Source organism: Mesoplodon mirus, assembly GCF_964341445.2.
Source record: "Mesoplodon mirus genome assembly, chromosome: 9".
NCBI classification, from domain to species: Eukaryota; Metazoa; Chordata; class Mammalia; order Artiodactyla; family Ziphiidae; genus Mesoplodon; species Mesoplodon mirus.
In genome coordinates, this window is record NC_138985.1 from 71,582,086 (window position 1) to 71,597,656 (window position 15,571).

The 15,571-nt window shown below is 37.5% G+C and overlaps 1 protein-coding gene and 1 pseudogene across 9 annotated transcripts in view; one reads left to right on the forward strand and one right to left on the reverse strand.

The window, feature by feature from the left end:
• Positions 1-15,571, forward strand: part of BBS9 (Bardet-Biedl syndrome 9) — a 479,004-nt gene that overhangs the window by 109,219 nt on the left and 354,214 nt on the right. For all 8 annotated transcript variants that reach the window (XM_082632872.1, XM_082632873.1, XM_082632874.1 and 5 more), the window contains 2 exons: positions 10,400-10,583; positions 11,471-11,600. In XM_082632872.1, coding sequence (XP_082488998.1) covers positions 10,400-10,583; positions 11,471-11,600 — 314 coding nt within the window. The remainder of the gene's footprint in view (positions 1-10,399; positions 10,584-11,470; positions 11,601-15,571) is intronic.
• On the reverse strand, positions 5,188-5,965 carry LOC309810695 (small ribosomal subunit protein eS6-like; annotated as a pseudogene). Its single transcript has one exon. The product of its transcript is annotated as a small ribosomal subunit protein eS6-like (transcript).

The following is a 15,571-nucleotide window of genomic DNA, read 5'->3' on the forward strand; positions in this document are numbered from 1 at the left end:
TATCTTTCCTTTTGTTAATGTGGTGTATCACATTGATTGATTTGCAAATATTGAACCATCCTTGCATCCCTGGAATAAATCCACCTTGATTATGGTGTATGATTCTATTTATATGTTGTAGGATTCAGTTTACTAATATTTCATTGAGGATTTTTGCATCTATATTCATCAAAGGTATTAACCTGTAATTTTCTTTTTGTGTAGTGTTTTTGTCTGGTTTTGGTATCAAGGTAAAGGTGGCCTCATAGTATGAATTTGGGAGTTTACTGTCCTCTTTAATTTCTTGGAAAAGTTTGAGAAAGATAGGTAAAATTCTTCTTTATATTTTTGGTAGAATTCCCCTGTGAACCTGTCTGGTCCTGGACTTTTGTTTGCTGGAAATTTTTTTTAAATTGCAAATTCAGTTTCACTACTAGCGATCCATTTATGCAGATTGTCTATTTCTTCCTGATTCAATCTTGTCAGGTTGTATGTTTCTAGAAATTTGTCTGTTTCTTCTAGGTTGTCCAATTTGTTGGCATATAGCTGTAGTATTCTCTTATGATTTTTTGTATCTTGTGGTATTGGTTGTTATTTCTCCTCTTTCATTTCTTATTTTGTTTATTTGGGTCCTCTCTTTTCTTCTTGGTGAGCCTGGCTAAAGGTTTATCAATTTTGTTTATCTTTTCAAAAAACTAGCTCTTGCTTTCATTGATCTTCTCTCTTATATTTTTTGTCTCTATTTTATTTATTTCATCTCTGATCTTTATTGTTTCCTTCCTTATGCTGACTCTGAGCTTTGTTTGTTCTTCTTTTTCTAATTGCTTTAGATGGTAGGTTAGGTTGTTTATTTGAGATTTTTCTTGTTTCTTGAGGTGGGCCTGTGTCTATAAACTTCCCTCTCAGAATGGCTTTTACTGCATTGCATAGATTTTGGAAAGTTTGTTTCTATTTTCATTTGTTTTGAGGTATTTTCTGATTTCCTCTTTGATTTCCTCATTGACCAATTGGTTTGTTAGTAGCATGTTGTTTAACTTCCACATGTTTGTGCTTTTCCCATTTTTCTTTCGGTAATTGATTTCTAGTTTCATACTATTGTGTTTGGAAAAAATGCTTGGTATAATTTCTATCCTCTTAAATTTGCCGATACTTGTTTTGTGGCCCAGCATGTGATCTGTTCTGGAGACTGTTCCATGCACTTGAAAACAATGTGTATTCTGCTGGTTTTGGATGGAATGCCCTGTAGATATTTATTAAGTCCAACTGGTTTATTGTGTCATTTAAGACCACTGTTGCATTACTGATTTTCTGTCTTAATGATCTGTCCATTGATGTAAGTGGGGGTTTAAAGTCTTCTACTATTATTGTATTCTTGTCAATTTTCCCCTTTATGTCTGTTACTATTTGCTTTATATATTTAGGAGCTCCTGTACTGGGTGCATATATGTTAATGATTGTAATATCCACTTCTTGTATTGATCCTTTTATAATGATATAGTGATATTATATGATATCATGTATTATATTATTATGATATTATAATGATAGAATTCACTTCTTTGTCTTTTGTTATAGGCTTTGTTTTAAAGTCCATTTTGTCTGATATGAGTGTTGCCATCCTTGCTGTCTTGTTGGTTCTGTTTGCATGAATGAAATATCTTTCTCCATCTCCTCACTTTTAGTCTGTGTGTGTCTTTGGCTCTGAAATGAGTCTCTTGTAAGCAGCATATAGATGGGTCTTGTTTTTTTTAATCCAATCAGACACCCTATGTCTTAAAAAATATTTTTTATTGAGGCATAGTTGATTTACACCCTATGTCTTTTGATTGGAGCATTTAGTCCACTGATATTAAAAAAATATTGATAGGTATGTACTTACTGCCATTTTATTACTTGTTTTCCAGTTGTTTTTGTAGCTCTTCTCTGTTCATTTCTTCTTCTTTTTGTTTCTTCTCCGTGGTTTGATGATTTTCTTTAGTGGTATGCTTGTGTTCCTTTCTCTCTAATTTTTGTGTATCTGTTGTAGGTTTTTGATTTGTGGTTACCGTGGGTTTCATATATGTTGACCTACAACTGTATCTAATTGTTTTAAACTGGTGGTGATTTAAGTTCAAACACATTCTAAAGATCTACATTTTTTACTCCCCTCCCCCCATATTTCGTGTTTTTGATGTTATATTTTACGCCTTCATGTTTATCCCTTAACTGTTTATTATAGTTATAGTTGCTTTTATAATTTTTTTGCCTTTTAATCTTCATAGTAGCTTATTTAAGTGGTTGATCCTCAGCTCTTACTATATATTTGTCTTTCCTAGTGGGATTTTCCCTTTCCTATAGATTTTTACTTTTTTTTTTTTTTTTGTGGTATGCAGGCCTCTCACTGTTGTGGCCTCTCCTGTTGTGGAGCACAGGCTCCGGATGCACAGGCTCAGCGGCCATGGCTCACGGGCCCAGCCGCTCCACGCATGTGGGATTTTCTCGGACCAGGGCACGAACCCGTGTCCCCTGCATCGGCAGGCGGACTCTCAACCACTGCACCACCAGGGAAACCCCTGATGAATGCTTTTAATTTTTGCTTGTCTGAGAGGTTCTTTATCTCTCTTTCAATTATAACTGATAATCTTGCTTGGTGGAGTATCCTAGGTTGCAGGTATTCCCCCTTTCAGCACTTTGAGTATGTCATGCCACTTCCTTCTGGCCTGCAAAGTTTCTGTAGAAAAATCAGCTAGTAGTCTTATGGGGGTTCCCTTGTGTATAACTCTTTGTTTTTCTCTTGCTGCCCCTAGAACTCTGTCTTTATCTTTAATTTTTGCCAGTTTAATTATGATATGTCTTGATGTGGATCTGTTTGGATTCATCTTTGGGACCCTCTGTGTTTCCTGTATCTGTATATCCATTTCCTTCTTTAGGTTTGGGAAGTTTTCATCCATAATTTCATCCAATACATTTTTAACCCCTTTCTCTCTCTCTCTTCTCCTTCTGGGACCCCTGCGAATGTTGGTAAATTTGATGTTATCTCTTAAACTGTTCTCATTTGTTAAATTTGTTTTTATTTTTGCTGTTCTGATTTGGTGACTTCCATTATTCTATCTTCCAGATCACTTATGTGTTCTTCTGTACCACCTAGTCTGCTATTTATTCCTTCTAGTGTGTTTTTCATTTAAGCTATTGTATTCTTCAGTCTGACTGGTTTTTAAAAAATATTTTCCAGTTTCTTGTTAAAATTCTCACTTTTTTCATCTATTCTTTTCCCTAATTCAATTAGTAGTCTTATTACTAATGCTTTGAATTCTTTATCTGGTGAATTGTTTATTTTTGTTTCATTTTTTTGATTTTTTAGGTGTTTTCTCTTGCTCTTTCTATTGAGACCAATTCCTCTGTCTTCTCATTTTGCTTAACTTTCTCTCTTTCTATGAAATTAGGTGAAACAGTTATCTAATTCAGTGTCCTTATGTGGGAGCATCCTTGTGTAGTTTGTATATGCCCAGTGGTTTTGATGGGAGAGCTGGATTTGATGTGAACATAAGTCACATCTTTCCTCAGGGTGTGCTGGCAGCTATCACCTTGGTAGGAAGTGGGCTGGAGAAGGAAGGGCTAAGGACAGAGCCAGGTATGAGCCAAGGATTCCCCTCTCTTCAGTGGCCATCACTACCCTATCAAAGGTGGGGTCAGGTCCAAAGTTGCTGGAGCAGAAGCCCTGAGGGTGGAGTCTTTCTGGCTCTGTTCCCTTTAAGTGTGAGCCCTCCCCATTTCCAGCACTGGCACCCTTGTCCCAGAGGGGAACAGTGCTGGAGTAGGAGGGCCTGTGCAGGCTCTTGGTGTTTGAATGAGTATAGGCTGTGGTGGTCCAGCCATAGACAGAGGTTAGGCTTCTTCTGATGTGCTGCCTGTGCTGCTCCCTCCCTGGTTAGACAATGCTTTTGGTCTTAGCTGCCTCTGTGTCTCACTGATGAGTTCTTTCCTCAGTCATGGCAGCCTTCACTCCAGTGTGGAGCTAAAATGTGAAGTAAGCAGGGCTGGAGCATTCAGTCTGCTCAGGCTGGGGCACTCACAAGGTGGTTGCAGGAAACCAGTCAGCCACCCATGCAGTTCCGATCTGCATTTTCCGCCTTGTTTTGGGAGTGAACAAGCATGTGTGCACTCCTTCTGAGCTGGATCTGGGGTTCCCCCAGCCTTCCTATTAGTCCCACCTGCCCTCCAACCAGCCAAGGGGGTTTGTCTTCTCTGTGCAGGACCCCAGAGCTAGGGTGCCCAACATGTAGTTCAAACTGCTCACTCCCCAGGGAGGATCTCTGCCTGTGAAGTCTCACTTTTCCTCTGAGCCCCGTCCCTCACACAGGTCCTGACCTGATCGCTTCTCTTCCCTTTCTACCTGATTGTGTGTGGATCTCTCTTCCAGCCTTGGTTGTACAGGAGTCTTTCTGCCAGTTTCCAGTTAATTTTTGGTGAGAATTGTTCCACATATGGATGTATTTTTGCTGTGTTTGATGCCGGAGATGAGTTCTACATCCTGTGACTCTGCCATCTTGATTTCCTCCTCCAAGAGCAGAGGTCTCCTCTGTCTTCTTGCTTGCATTGTTCCCAGGAGAAATCTTTCATCTTATCTTTGTCCCTTTGTACATAATGTCTTTTTTCTCTGGATGTTTTTCAGATTTTCTCTTATCACTTGTTTTGAGCAATTAGATTATGATGTGTTTTGTGTAGTTTTCCTTTCTTTCATTCCTTTTTTGATGCTTAAGATTTGTTGAACTTTGTGTATCAGTGAATTTATAATTTTCATGAAATTTAGAAAATTTTTAGCTATTAATTCTTCATATATATTTTTCTGTTCTCCATCTTTTCTCCTCTCCTCTCAATAACACATACATTTAGGGTACTTGAAGTTACCCTACAGGTCACAGGTTTTCTTTTTCTTTTCAAAAATTCTTTTTTCTATTTCATTTTGGATAATTTCTACTGCTATGTTTTCAAGGTCACTAATATTCTTTCTACAGTGTCTAATCTGGTATTAATTCCCATCTGGTAGAGCTTCTATCTCTACAAATTCAATTCAGGTGATTTAAAAAATATCTTCCATGTATCTACTTAACTTTTTAAAGATAAAGAATATAGTTATAATAATTGTTTTAATGTCCTTGTTTTCTAATTCTAACATCTGTATCTTTTTTTTTATGTCTGATCTTATTTATTTGTTACTCTTAGAACATCTCATTTTTGACTGGACTCTGACTTAGACTCTCTCAGAGAGGACAGCCTCCAACTCTTGGCAATCTGTTCCTGACATTTTTCTTTGGCCTCCTTCATTCTCCTGGCCAAAAGGTTAGCATATTCTGCACCCTCTTCCTTATTTTTCATAGTACGCTGTTTCTTCAGAGCAATACACCGATGTCTGTCTTGCAGAACACGTGGAGTAACAAGATGCTGAATCTTGGGTGCTTTGGTCCTAGGTTTCTTACCTTCTTTGTTTAGGGGCTTTCTCACAACATACTGATGGACATCATCTTCTTTAGAGAGATTGAAAAGTTTGCGGATTCTGCTAGCTTTTTGGAGCCCCAGGAGACGAGGCACAGTAGTATCAGTGAGTCCAGGAATATCCTTCTCCCCCTTTTTTTTGATGACCAAATTGAGAACGCTCAGATTGGCATCTACAATGCAACCCTGTGCAGATTTGCCCTTTCTTTCTCCAGTCCTCCTTGGTCTGTAACAAGAATGCCCTACTCAGTAGCAGGTGGACTTGGCTATGGGTCAAGACACACTGTTTCATGGGGAAACCCTGTTTGTCGTTTCCACCACTGATTCAGACCACATAACCCTTCCATTCTTCTCCCAGAGCGTCAGCAGCAACTTCCGTAGCCATACGCTTCTCATAAAAGGTATGAAGTTTTTGTTCATTGTCCACTTCAATGAGTTTCTGGCAGCCAGTGACCAGGAAAGAGATGTTCAGCTTCATTCTGAAGTGGCCAACCGCCTCTGAGGCGCCACAAAAAAGAGTCTATCAATTTTGAGTGAATTTTAGTTTATTTATTTATCTCCACATCATGGATCACATTTTCCTGTTTCTTTACATGCTTGGTAATTTTTTATTAGATGCCGGGATATAGTCAATTTTACTTTGTTGGGTGCTAGATATTTTTGTGTTTCTATAAATATTCTTGAGCTTAGGCCTGGGAGACAGTTAAGTTAGTTGGAAACAGTTTGATCTTTTTGGCTCTTGCTTTTAAGTCTTGTTAGGTGGGACCAGAGCAGTGCTCATTCTGGGGCTACTTATTCCCTACTCCTGAGGTAATACCCTTTGAGTGCTCTATCCAGTTCCCTTTGAATTATGAGGTGTTCCAGTCTGGCTGGCGGGCACTGGCAGTATTCCAGGCCCTTTGTGAATGCTGGGCACTGTTACCGCTAATCCTTTTGGGTGGTTCTTTCCCTGGCTTTGAGTAGTTTTCTACATGAATGTGCTGATAAGTACTCAGCTGAATACTTGAGAGGATTCTTTACAGATCTCAGAGTTCTGTCCCTGTGCTGCTCTCTTTCTTGGTCATGCTGTCTTATGAACTCTAGCTGCCTTGGTTTCTCTGAACTCTTAGCATCCATCTCCTCAACTCAGGGAGTCTGTGGGGCTTTGCCTGGGTTGTTTCTCCCTGTGCCATGGCCTGAAAACTCTCTCATGGCAGGAGCAATTTTACCACTCACCTCATTTATTTTCTGTTTTCAAGGGGATTGCTGTCTTTTGTTTTCTGATATCCAGTGCCTTGCAAATGGTTGTTTCATACATTTTGTCCGTGTTGTGGTTGTTTCAGATGGATGGTAGATTTTTTTCCTATTACTCTATCACGGCTGGAAATGGAAGAAATTTTAAATGATTGTTCTTAGTAAACTTCTGTGCATTTTGAGACTCATTAATTTAGAATGTGGTATATTTCCCTAAGGAGAGGTTACAAAGAGTGGCACTCAGTACCTAGTGAACTGAAAGTATTTAGTGGCAGGATCTTGGCCTGTGGCCTCAGAAACTTTGCCTATCCACTCTGAATGAATCGTCATCTCTCAGAGTCAGGGACACATCAGCCCGAGTTACAAGCACTGAAAAGTAATGCTAGAATGCTAGCCTATTATATTGTAATGAGAAATGTTAACTGTCTTAGGACTGATGTTCATTCATGTCTTGTGTCCAGTAGAATCTTTTCATATAGGTAAACTACACTTGAACTAAGTGGCAATTGAATGATTTCTTGGTGTTGAATCCAAATTTAGGTGAAGATAATCTGATGCATCTACCTATATTCACTATGCTGTCTCCCTATTCCAGATTGTTCTTATATACACACTGATTATATTTGCCTCTCTGGCTAGCCCCATTTGGATTTCATACCTTCTTCAGATATTTTAATCCTAAAGTAGACAGATTAATACCTAAATCATTTCTGGATGGCATGAAATTTATATATATATATATATATATTTTTTTTTTTTTTAATTTTTATTTTTTGACTGCTTTGGGTCTTCGTTGCTGCATGCGGGCTTTCTTTAGTTGTGGCAAGTGGAGGCTACACTTTGTTGCGGTGCGTGGGCTTCTCATTGCAGTGGTTTCTCTTGTTGTGCAGCATGGGCTCTAGGTGCGCAGGCTTCAGTAGTTGCAGTATGCGGGCTCAGTAGTTGCAGCACGTGGGCCCTAGAGCGCGCAGACTTCAGTAGTTGCAGCACACAGGCTCAGTAGTTGTGGTGCATGGGCTTAGTTGCTCTGCAGTATGTGGGATCTTCCCGGACCGTGGATCAAAACCATGTCCCCTGCATTGGCAGGCGGATTCTTAACCACTGCGCCACCAGGGAAGTCCATATATATATATGTCTACCTATCTTTAATGTGACTTTTCATATCTCTTCTTTGAACTTTTATTTGTTGATTCTTGCCTCAAAGCCTAACTTTGAGGGCAACCTTACTTCCTCTTTATCCACGTACTTTTGTGCATTCCATCTCACATTGCATGTCCCTGATGATTAGTGGTGGTGTGCATTTTTTTTTTTTTTGCGGTACGCGGGCCTCTCACCGCTGTGGCCTCTCCCGTTGCAGAGCACAGGCTCCGGACGCACAGGCCCAGTGGCCACGGTCCATGGGCCCAGCCGCTCTGCGGCACGTGGGATCCTCCCAGACCGGGGCACGAACCCGCGTCCCCTGCATTGGCAGGCGGACTCCCAACCACTGCGCCACCAGGGAAGCCCGTGGTGTGCATTTTTTAATATACCTGTTGGACATTTGTATGTCTTATTTTGAGAAATGTCTATTTAGGTCTTTTGCCCATTTTAAAATCAGATATTTGTTTTCTTGCTATTGAGCTGTCTGAGTTTCTTATATATTTTTGTATATTAACTCCTTATTAGCTATATGGATATATTTTTTTCCATTTCATAGATTGTCTCTTCACACAATTGATTGTTTCCTTTGCTGTGCAGAGCTTTAAAAATTTTTTTTTTATTGAATAAAAGACTTTAAGTTCTATAATGCTTTACAATTTTCAAAAGTTTCACACACATGATTTCATATAATCCCATAATGACTTTTTTTTCCCTGCAGAAGCTTTTTAGTTTGATGAATTCCCTTTTGTCTATTTTAATATTGTTGCCTGTGCTTTTGAGGTCATATCCAAAAAAATCATTGAGCTTTTCCCTATGTTTTCTTCCAATAATTTTGCAGTTTCAGTTCTTATGTTTAAGTCTTTAGTCCATTTTGAATTGATTTTTTTTTTTTAAACAAGATGTTGGGGGTAGGAGTTTATTAATTAATTTCTTTATTTTTGCTGTGTTGGGTCTTCATTTCTGTGCGAGGGCTTTCTCTAGTTGTGGCAAGCGGGGGCCACTCTTCATCGCGGTGTGCGGGCCTCTCACTATCGCGGCCTCTCTTGTTGCAGAGCGCAGGCTTCAGACGCGCAGGCTCACAGGCCTAGTTGCTCCGCGGCATGTGGGATCCTCCCAGACCAGGGCTTGAACCCGTGTCCCCTGCATTAGCAGGCAGATTCTCAACCACTGCGCCACCAGGGAAGCCCTTGAATTGATTTTTGCATATGGTATGAGATAGGGGTTCATTTTCATTTCTCTGCATGTGAATATCAAGTTTTCCCAACACCATTTTTTCTTTTTTTTTGCGGTACGTGGGCCTCTCACTGTTGTGGCCTCTCCTGTTGCAGAGCACAGGCTCTGGACGCGCAGGCTCAGCAGCCATGGCTGATGGGCCCAGCCGTTCCGTGGCATGTGGGATCTTCCTGGACCGGGGCACGAACCCGTGTCCCCTGCACCGGCAGGCAGACTCTCAACCACTGCGCCACCAGGGAAGCCCCCAGCACCATTTTTTGAAGAGACTGTACCATATTGCATTGTGTGTTCTTGGTAACTTTGTCAAAAATGCGTTGACTGTAAATGCAGAGTTTTATTTCTTGGCTCCCTATTCTGTTCCATTGGTCTAGATGTTTGTTTTTTATGCCAGTTCCATGCTGTTTTGATTAGTATAGTTTTGTAGTATATTTTGAAATCAGGTAGTATAATGCTTCCAGCTTTGTTCTTTTTGCTCAAGATTGCTTCGGCTATTTGGAGTCTTGTGGGTTCATATGAATTTACACATTTTTTTTTTCTATTTCTGTGAAAAATGTCATTGGAATTTTGATAGGGATTTGAATCTGTAGATCACCTTGGGTAGTAGGGACATTTTAATAATATTAATTCTTCTAATCCATGAACATGGAATATCTTTCCATTTATTTGTGCTCTTCAATTTCTTTCATCAATGTTTTATAGTTTTTGATGCACAGATCTTCACCTCCTTGATTAAACTTACATGAGTGTTTTTGAACTGCTGAATAGCTAATATCATTTGTTAAAAGGTGGGGCAAAAACTATTAGAGTACAAAATATCAGAAATATGGTCATAGGAAAACAAAAGTGAAAGAAGATTAGCCAATCTTTCTTTTTAAAAAAGTTATTTATTTTGCTTATTCATTTTTGGCTCTGTTGTGTCTTCATTGCTGCATGCGGGCTTTTTGTAGTTGTGATGAGCGGGGACTATTCGTTGAAGTGCGCAGGCTTCTCATTGAGGTGGCTTCTTTTGTTGAGGAGCACAGGCTCTGGGCACGTGGGCTTCACTATTTGTGGTACATGGGTTCAGTAGTCGTGGCTCATGGTCTCTAGAGCGCAGGCTCAGTAGTTGTGGTGCACGGGCTTAGTTGCTCCATGGCGTGTGGGATCTTCCTGGACCAGGACTTGGACCTGTGTCTTCTGCATTGGCAGGCGAATTCTAAACCACTGCGCCATCAAGGAAGCCCAAGGTTAGCCAATCTTTATGCCTGCATTGTTGTAAAGCATTTCTTAATTGTATTGATATGACAGTGACTAAAATGTTCTGTTTTTAGTAACTAAATTGATCATAAGTTTTCCTTTGCAGGTGGATTGGACTCTAAATATTGGAGAGCAAGCCCTTGATATATGTATTGTCTCTTTCAATCAGTCAGCATCTTCTGTTTTTGTTCTTGGTGAGAGAAACTTTTTTTGCCTTAAGGATAATGGACAAATTCGATTTATGAAGAAACTTGATTGTAGCCCAAGTTGTTTTCTCCCATATTGCTCAGGTGTGTAGAAAGATTTTCTTTTATCTCTTCCATATGTCATGACTATATTTTATACACCAAAAAAAGCCCAAATCACTCACATATATTTTAAACATTTAGGAAAATAGTTTTATACAGCACACGTAATAGAAATTTTAACTTTTAAAGTTTGAATAGAAGTGTGATATAAAGCACACATTTGGTTTTGTCAGTTATTTTACTTCATACAAAATGACTTGTAGAATTGGCCTCAGGTATGCATTAATGCTTTCCAAGACGTGGCTGTTCAAGATGCTTCTGAGAGAACATCAGACTCTTTTACAAGCAGAATGGAGCATAGTAATGCCTAATAGAATTATTTGTCTGTAGTGAATGTCTAGTAAATATTAGCTTAAATGTGTTAAATATTAATCAAGTTCATGCTTTCTAGATAAAATGCAAAAATGTTGGCCACTATCTAGTTACAGTTTTCATAGTTATATATGTAGTTTTTATATACTTATAAAATGATTTTTTTCTTTTTGATATTGGTAGCTTGTAGTTGAAAAATAATGTTTTATTTTTATTTTATTTTTTTATTTTTATTTTTTTAATTTTTTGCGGTACGCAGGCCTCTCACTGTTGTGGCCTCTCCTGTTGCGGAGCACAGGCTCCGGACGCGCAGGCTCAGCGGCCATGGCTCACGGGCCCAGCCGCTCCGCGGCATTTGGGATCTTCCCGGACCGGGGCACGAACCCGTGTTCCCTGCATTGGCAGGTGGACTCTCAACCACTGCGCCACCAGGGAAGCCTGAAAAATTGTCAAGACATTAGAATTAATTTGTATCATAAATCCTCTAAAAGGGATATAATATACTGTTGGAAATGATTGTTTTCTTATTGTCCTCTTTTTCTGTCTTCAACCCATAGTTTCTGAAGGAACAATAAATACTTTGATTGGAAACCATAATAACATGTTGCATGTTTATCAGGATGTGACATTGAAGTGGGCCACTCAACTTCCCCACATTCCTGTAGCAGTAAGAGTGGGCTGTTTACAGTAAGTGGTTTAATTTAACATTTTTTTAAAAAGAGTATCTTAAGGAATTCACTAGAAGTTTTATGGCAAATGATTTTATTAAAAAATGACAAATGACATTGAATGTCTGCAATGGAGATAATTTAAAATATAAATTTTATTGGTAAAGAAGGATATAAAAAACCCTTAATTAGCACCTGTAATCATTTTTATCTAGTATCTCTAATAAGATATTCTTTATAAATTCAAGATTTCAAGAAAATAGTTTACCTGATAGATTATTTTCTTTAAAATAGAAAAGGATTTCTTTAAGCACTTAATGGATCCCATTTAGAGATCACTTATTGTTGACTGTGAGAATGTTACACTTCAAAATTTGTTTCAGAACTTATGTCAAACGGTGCAGAACTGCTAATGATTCTGTGTTCAGGACAGTTTAGATTTTAAATAGAGTCTTTTTGCATTTAAATGAAAGACAATATTCGTGTGTTAATGTTAACTTTACAAAATTTATCAAAAATGAGAGAAATAGATATCTAACTGTGTAATTTTTCTAGTTTGTCAGTATATGAGGCAAGATCTTGACAAACTCTTTAGCATCTCAGATTATGTTTAGGAATTGAAAATCTCAATAAATATATAGAAACACAACTTTCTATAAAGCTTCATGTATTCCCAGATCTATTCAATTCTGCTTACTTAGATCATTTTATTGAACATTTAAAAACCGTATGTAGAATTCTTCAGTGATGCCTATAGTATCTGATCAATGTGGCTAATCCCCTAATTTAAGAAGTTGAATGTGGAATATTATTGTTGAGGCTCAATGAAAGGCATTCATATTTGCATTAATGGTTAATCTGAAGCTTAGATGTTGGAAAAATGAAAACAATGTTTTAAAAACATTGCATATTTTAAAAAGAAATTGCTTTCATATTTATGAGAAAATGCTATAATTATAATACTATAATTATAGTTGCTGTGCACTTAACACAAATTAGTTATTTTGTATCTGAAGAAAAATTTAAAATTTTGAGTTAGCTTTTGCAAAGTCCACCAGATGGTCTTTTGAGTTCAACCAAACACTCAGACTCACCAGACATTTTTTTTTTTTTTTTTTTTTTTGCGGTACGCGGGTCTCTCACTGTTGTGGCCTCTCCCGTTGCGGAGCACAGGCTCTGGATGCGCAGGCTCAGCAGCCATGGCTCACGGGCCCAGCCGCTCCACGGCATGTGGGATCTTCCAGGACCAGGGCACGAACCCGTGTCCGCTGCATCGGCAGGCGGACTCTCAACCACTGCGCCACCAGGGAAACCCTTACCAGACATTTTATATCAGATTTACTTATAAGGATTTAGAACAGGAAAAATATCTTGCCAGCAGGGCAACGTCAAGTAGTTCTCTTTTGGGAGAGTAATTATTGCAGCGGTCCATATATCCATCCAAGAGCTGTTCTCTTTGGCCCCCCAAGTGACAGCTTAGGTGCAAGAAGACAGATTCACACTGGTGGGTATGCAGCCCATCTTGGCTTAGAGTCTTCATGCCCCTCAGGAGCCAGTATCTTTAAATACTAAAAAGTCATTGTGGTTTTTGTATGTATGTGGGGCATGGAGAAGTGATAGATAGAAAGAACTTATTGAGATCATTTAGTTGAAATACTTGTATTACAGATATATTATTTACAAGGGATATGTCTATTTTAAGAGTCACCATACTCATAGAGAAGCTCAGAGATATGGCTTGCCAGAAGATATTTATGGTTAATTTATAGTTTCTGGTCCAGATGCAACTTACAAGTCAAGGGACAAATAGTAACTGAAAGTACCTTGAATAAAAAGTCAAATTTCTATATAGTGTGCAGCAAGATGCTTATATTCAAAATTAGCCTGACACACCTAAATTTAGGTACTTGTAAGTGAAACTTCCTATTTCTCATAAAGATCATAATTATAAATAAGTGCAAATATTACCATTAATGATTTCCATGGTTAACATATAGCAATACTTTCTAATTATTCATTGGAAGATTTTTCTTATTTTTATGCACTTTAACATAAAAATATAGGATTAGAGTGTTTGAAAGAATTTCATTGTAACTTTTAGTAGTAGAATCAAAAAAATTTATTACTGACTTAACTATAGCATATTTGTATTTAGAAGTTATTATTTGAAGTTAGAGCACTGAAATAATGTCACTCCTGCTTTTTATTACCTTTAGGGTTAAACTTTTTTGGTAGAAGCTTCCTTGGCTGCATGTGTTTATTTGTAAAGGAAATTGCTGCTACTTTAATATGTTTCTTTTCAATGAATAAGAAATATTGGATTTGGATCAAGTTGGTGCAATTATACTTAATAGCAGCATTTTCTTCAGAAACTACGATGCTTTATTTCCTCCCACTCCCTCCTAGTTGGCAGTCCTAGTTCTCTCTACCTTGTTTATTATAAACCAGTTTTAAATCTGTCTGGCTTTCCTTCTTTCTTTTCAGGGTAAACGGCATTCTTGATTAGAACTTTTTTAGTCTAATTATTTTAATTTTTGTCTGTTAGACTATAAGAATGTGGAATAAATATACAGTTTACAGAATCAGAAGAGCCCAAATGTGATAATGTTCTTTAAATTCTTAGCTATTACTGTTTTCCTCTCATTGCACAAAGTAGCTATGGAAGCCTGGCGGAGTATCTTACCTCTGCTATAGTCAGTTTCCCAAACGGCAAATAAAGATCATTGTTTATCGGTAACGTTATTCTCTCTAGAGATATGAAATATACCTAAAAGTAGAAGTCTATTTGAATGGACATTCAAAGTGATGGGAGCCTTTCCAAACTTTAGCTGGCAGCCACAGCCATTGTGCTTTAAAATCTTGTTACAGCTCATTTTTCAGTATAAACAATTTGGTCTAGGACTACGGTGTTTTTCTTCCTAGGCTATATTCACTATAGTAACTTTTTATAACTGTCAGTATTTAATATTTTATTCTTTAGTTTTCATTGATACAGTATTCTTGACCAGAATGTTCTTCCCATTTCTTCTCTGGATTTTCAGATTTCTTCTATCTTCGAGTCCTAACAAGTCACATAAATAAGCCTTCCCTCTCTACCCTGATCTCCTTCTTTGAATTTCTATAATATTTATAGTATGTTGGTGACTGTTCTTTGCTTTTTCTAACTCCCAATTTGATCATACACTGTTTTAATGTAAGGACCTGTTCTACTTTTGCATATCACATTGAATAATCAGTCAGAAAGCTGAACATATGGTATATGCTCAGTAGATACATGAAAATCATTGTGGTTTGTGTGTGTCAGGGTGAGGGGTAGCTAGAAAGACCTCATAAGAGCTTTTAAAGTTTTTTTTAAATATGAAAAAATTGAGACTCATAGATGGAAGGATATTGTTTCTTTGAAGACATATTTATTAGGAGAGTTTTTAAATTTCAAAGTGACTTTTTCTTTCTTTTTAGTTTAACGTTTGCTGTTAATTTGTCTTTTTTTTCTTTGTGCTTTGTAGAAAGAGAATGTTGGCCTATATATACACTTTCTGCTATGTTATATTTTTAAGTGTTTCCTTTGTGGCTTAATATTCCCCATAATATTTGTAAATATTCTTGGAAGTAGGGTAGAGCATAAATTATGATTTTCAGAGCTTGTGCATTCTTATTGATATTTTCCTCTGTTAATCTGTTAATCAGCAGTGGAATGTTTGTCTTTCATTACTATATTTTTCTGTCAATTTTTTGTTGAACATCTAAGTATTTTTGATTTATGTATTCTAGTTCTAATTATTCAACTTATGTTTATGATAGTTATTTTATTTTTTTGGTTAGTTTAAGAAATTTTGCCAGTATAAAGTGACCTTTTTTTGTGCTTTCATTTAATGTTTTCTTCTTTGTTTTGTTTTGTTTGCTTTGAGTTCACTTTGTTATTAATTATTGGTATGCTATTGTCTATGCTTTTTTAACCTGTAACTTTATTTTGGGTGTATTTCTTATAAA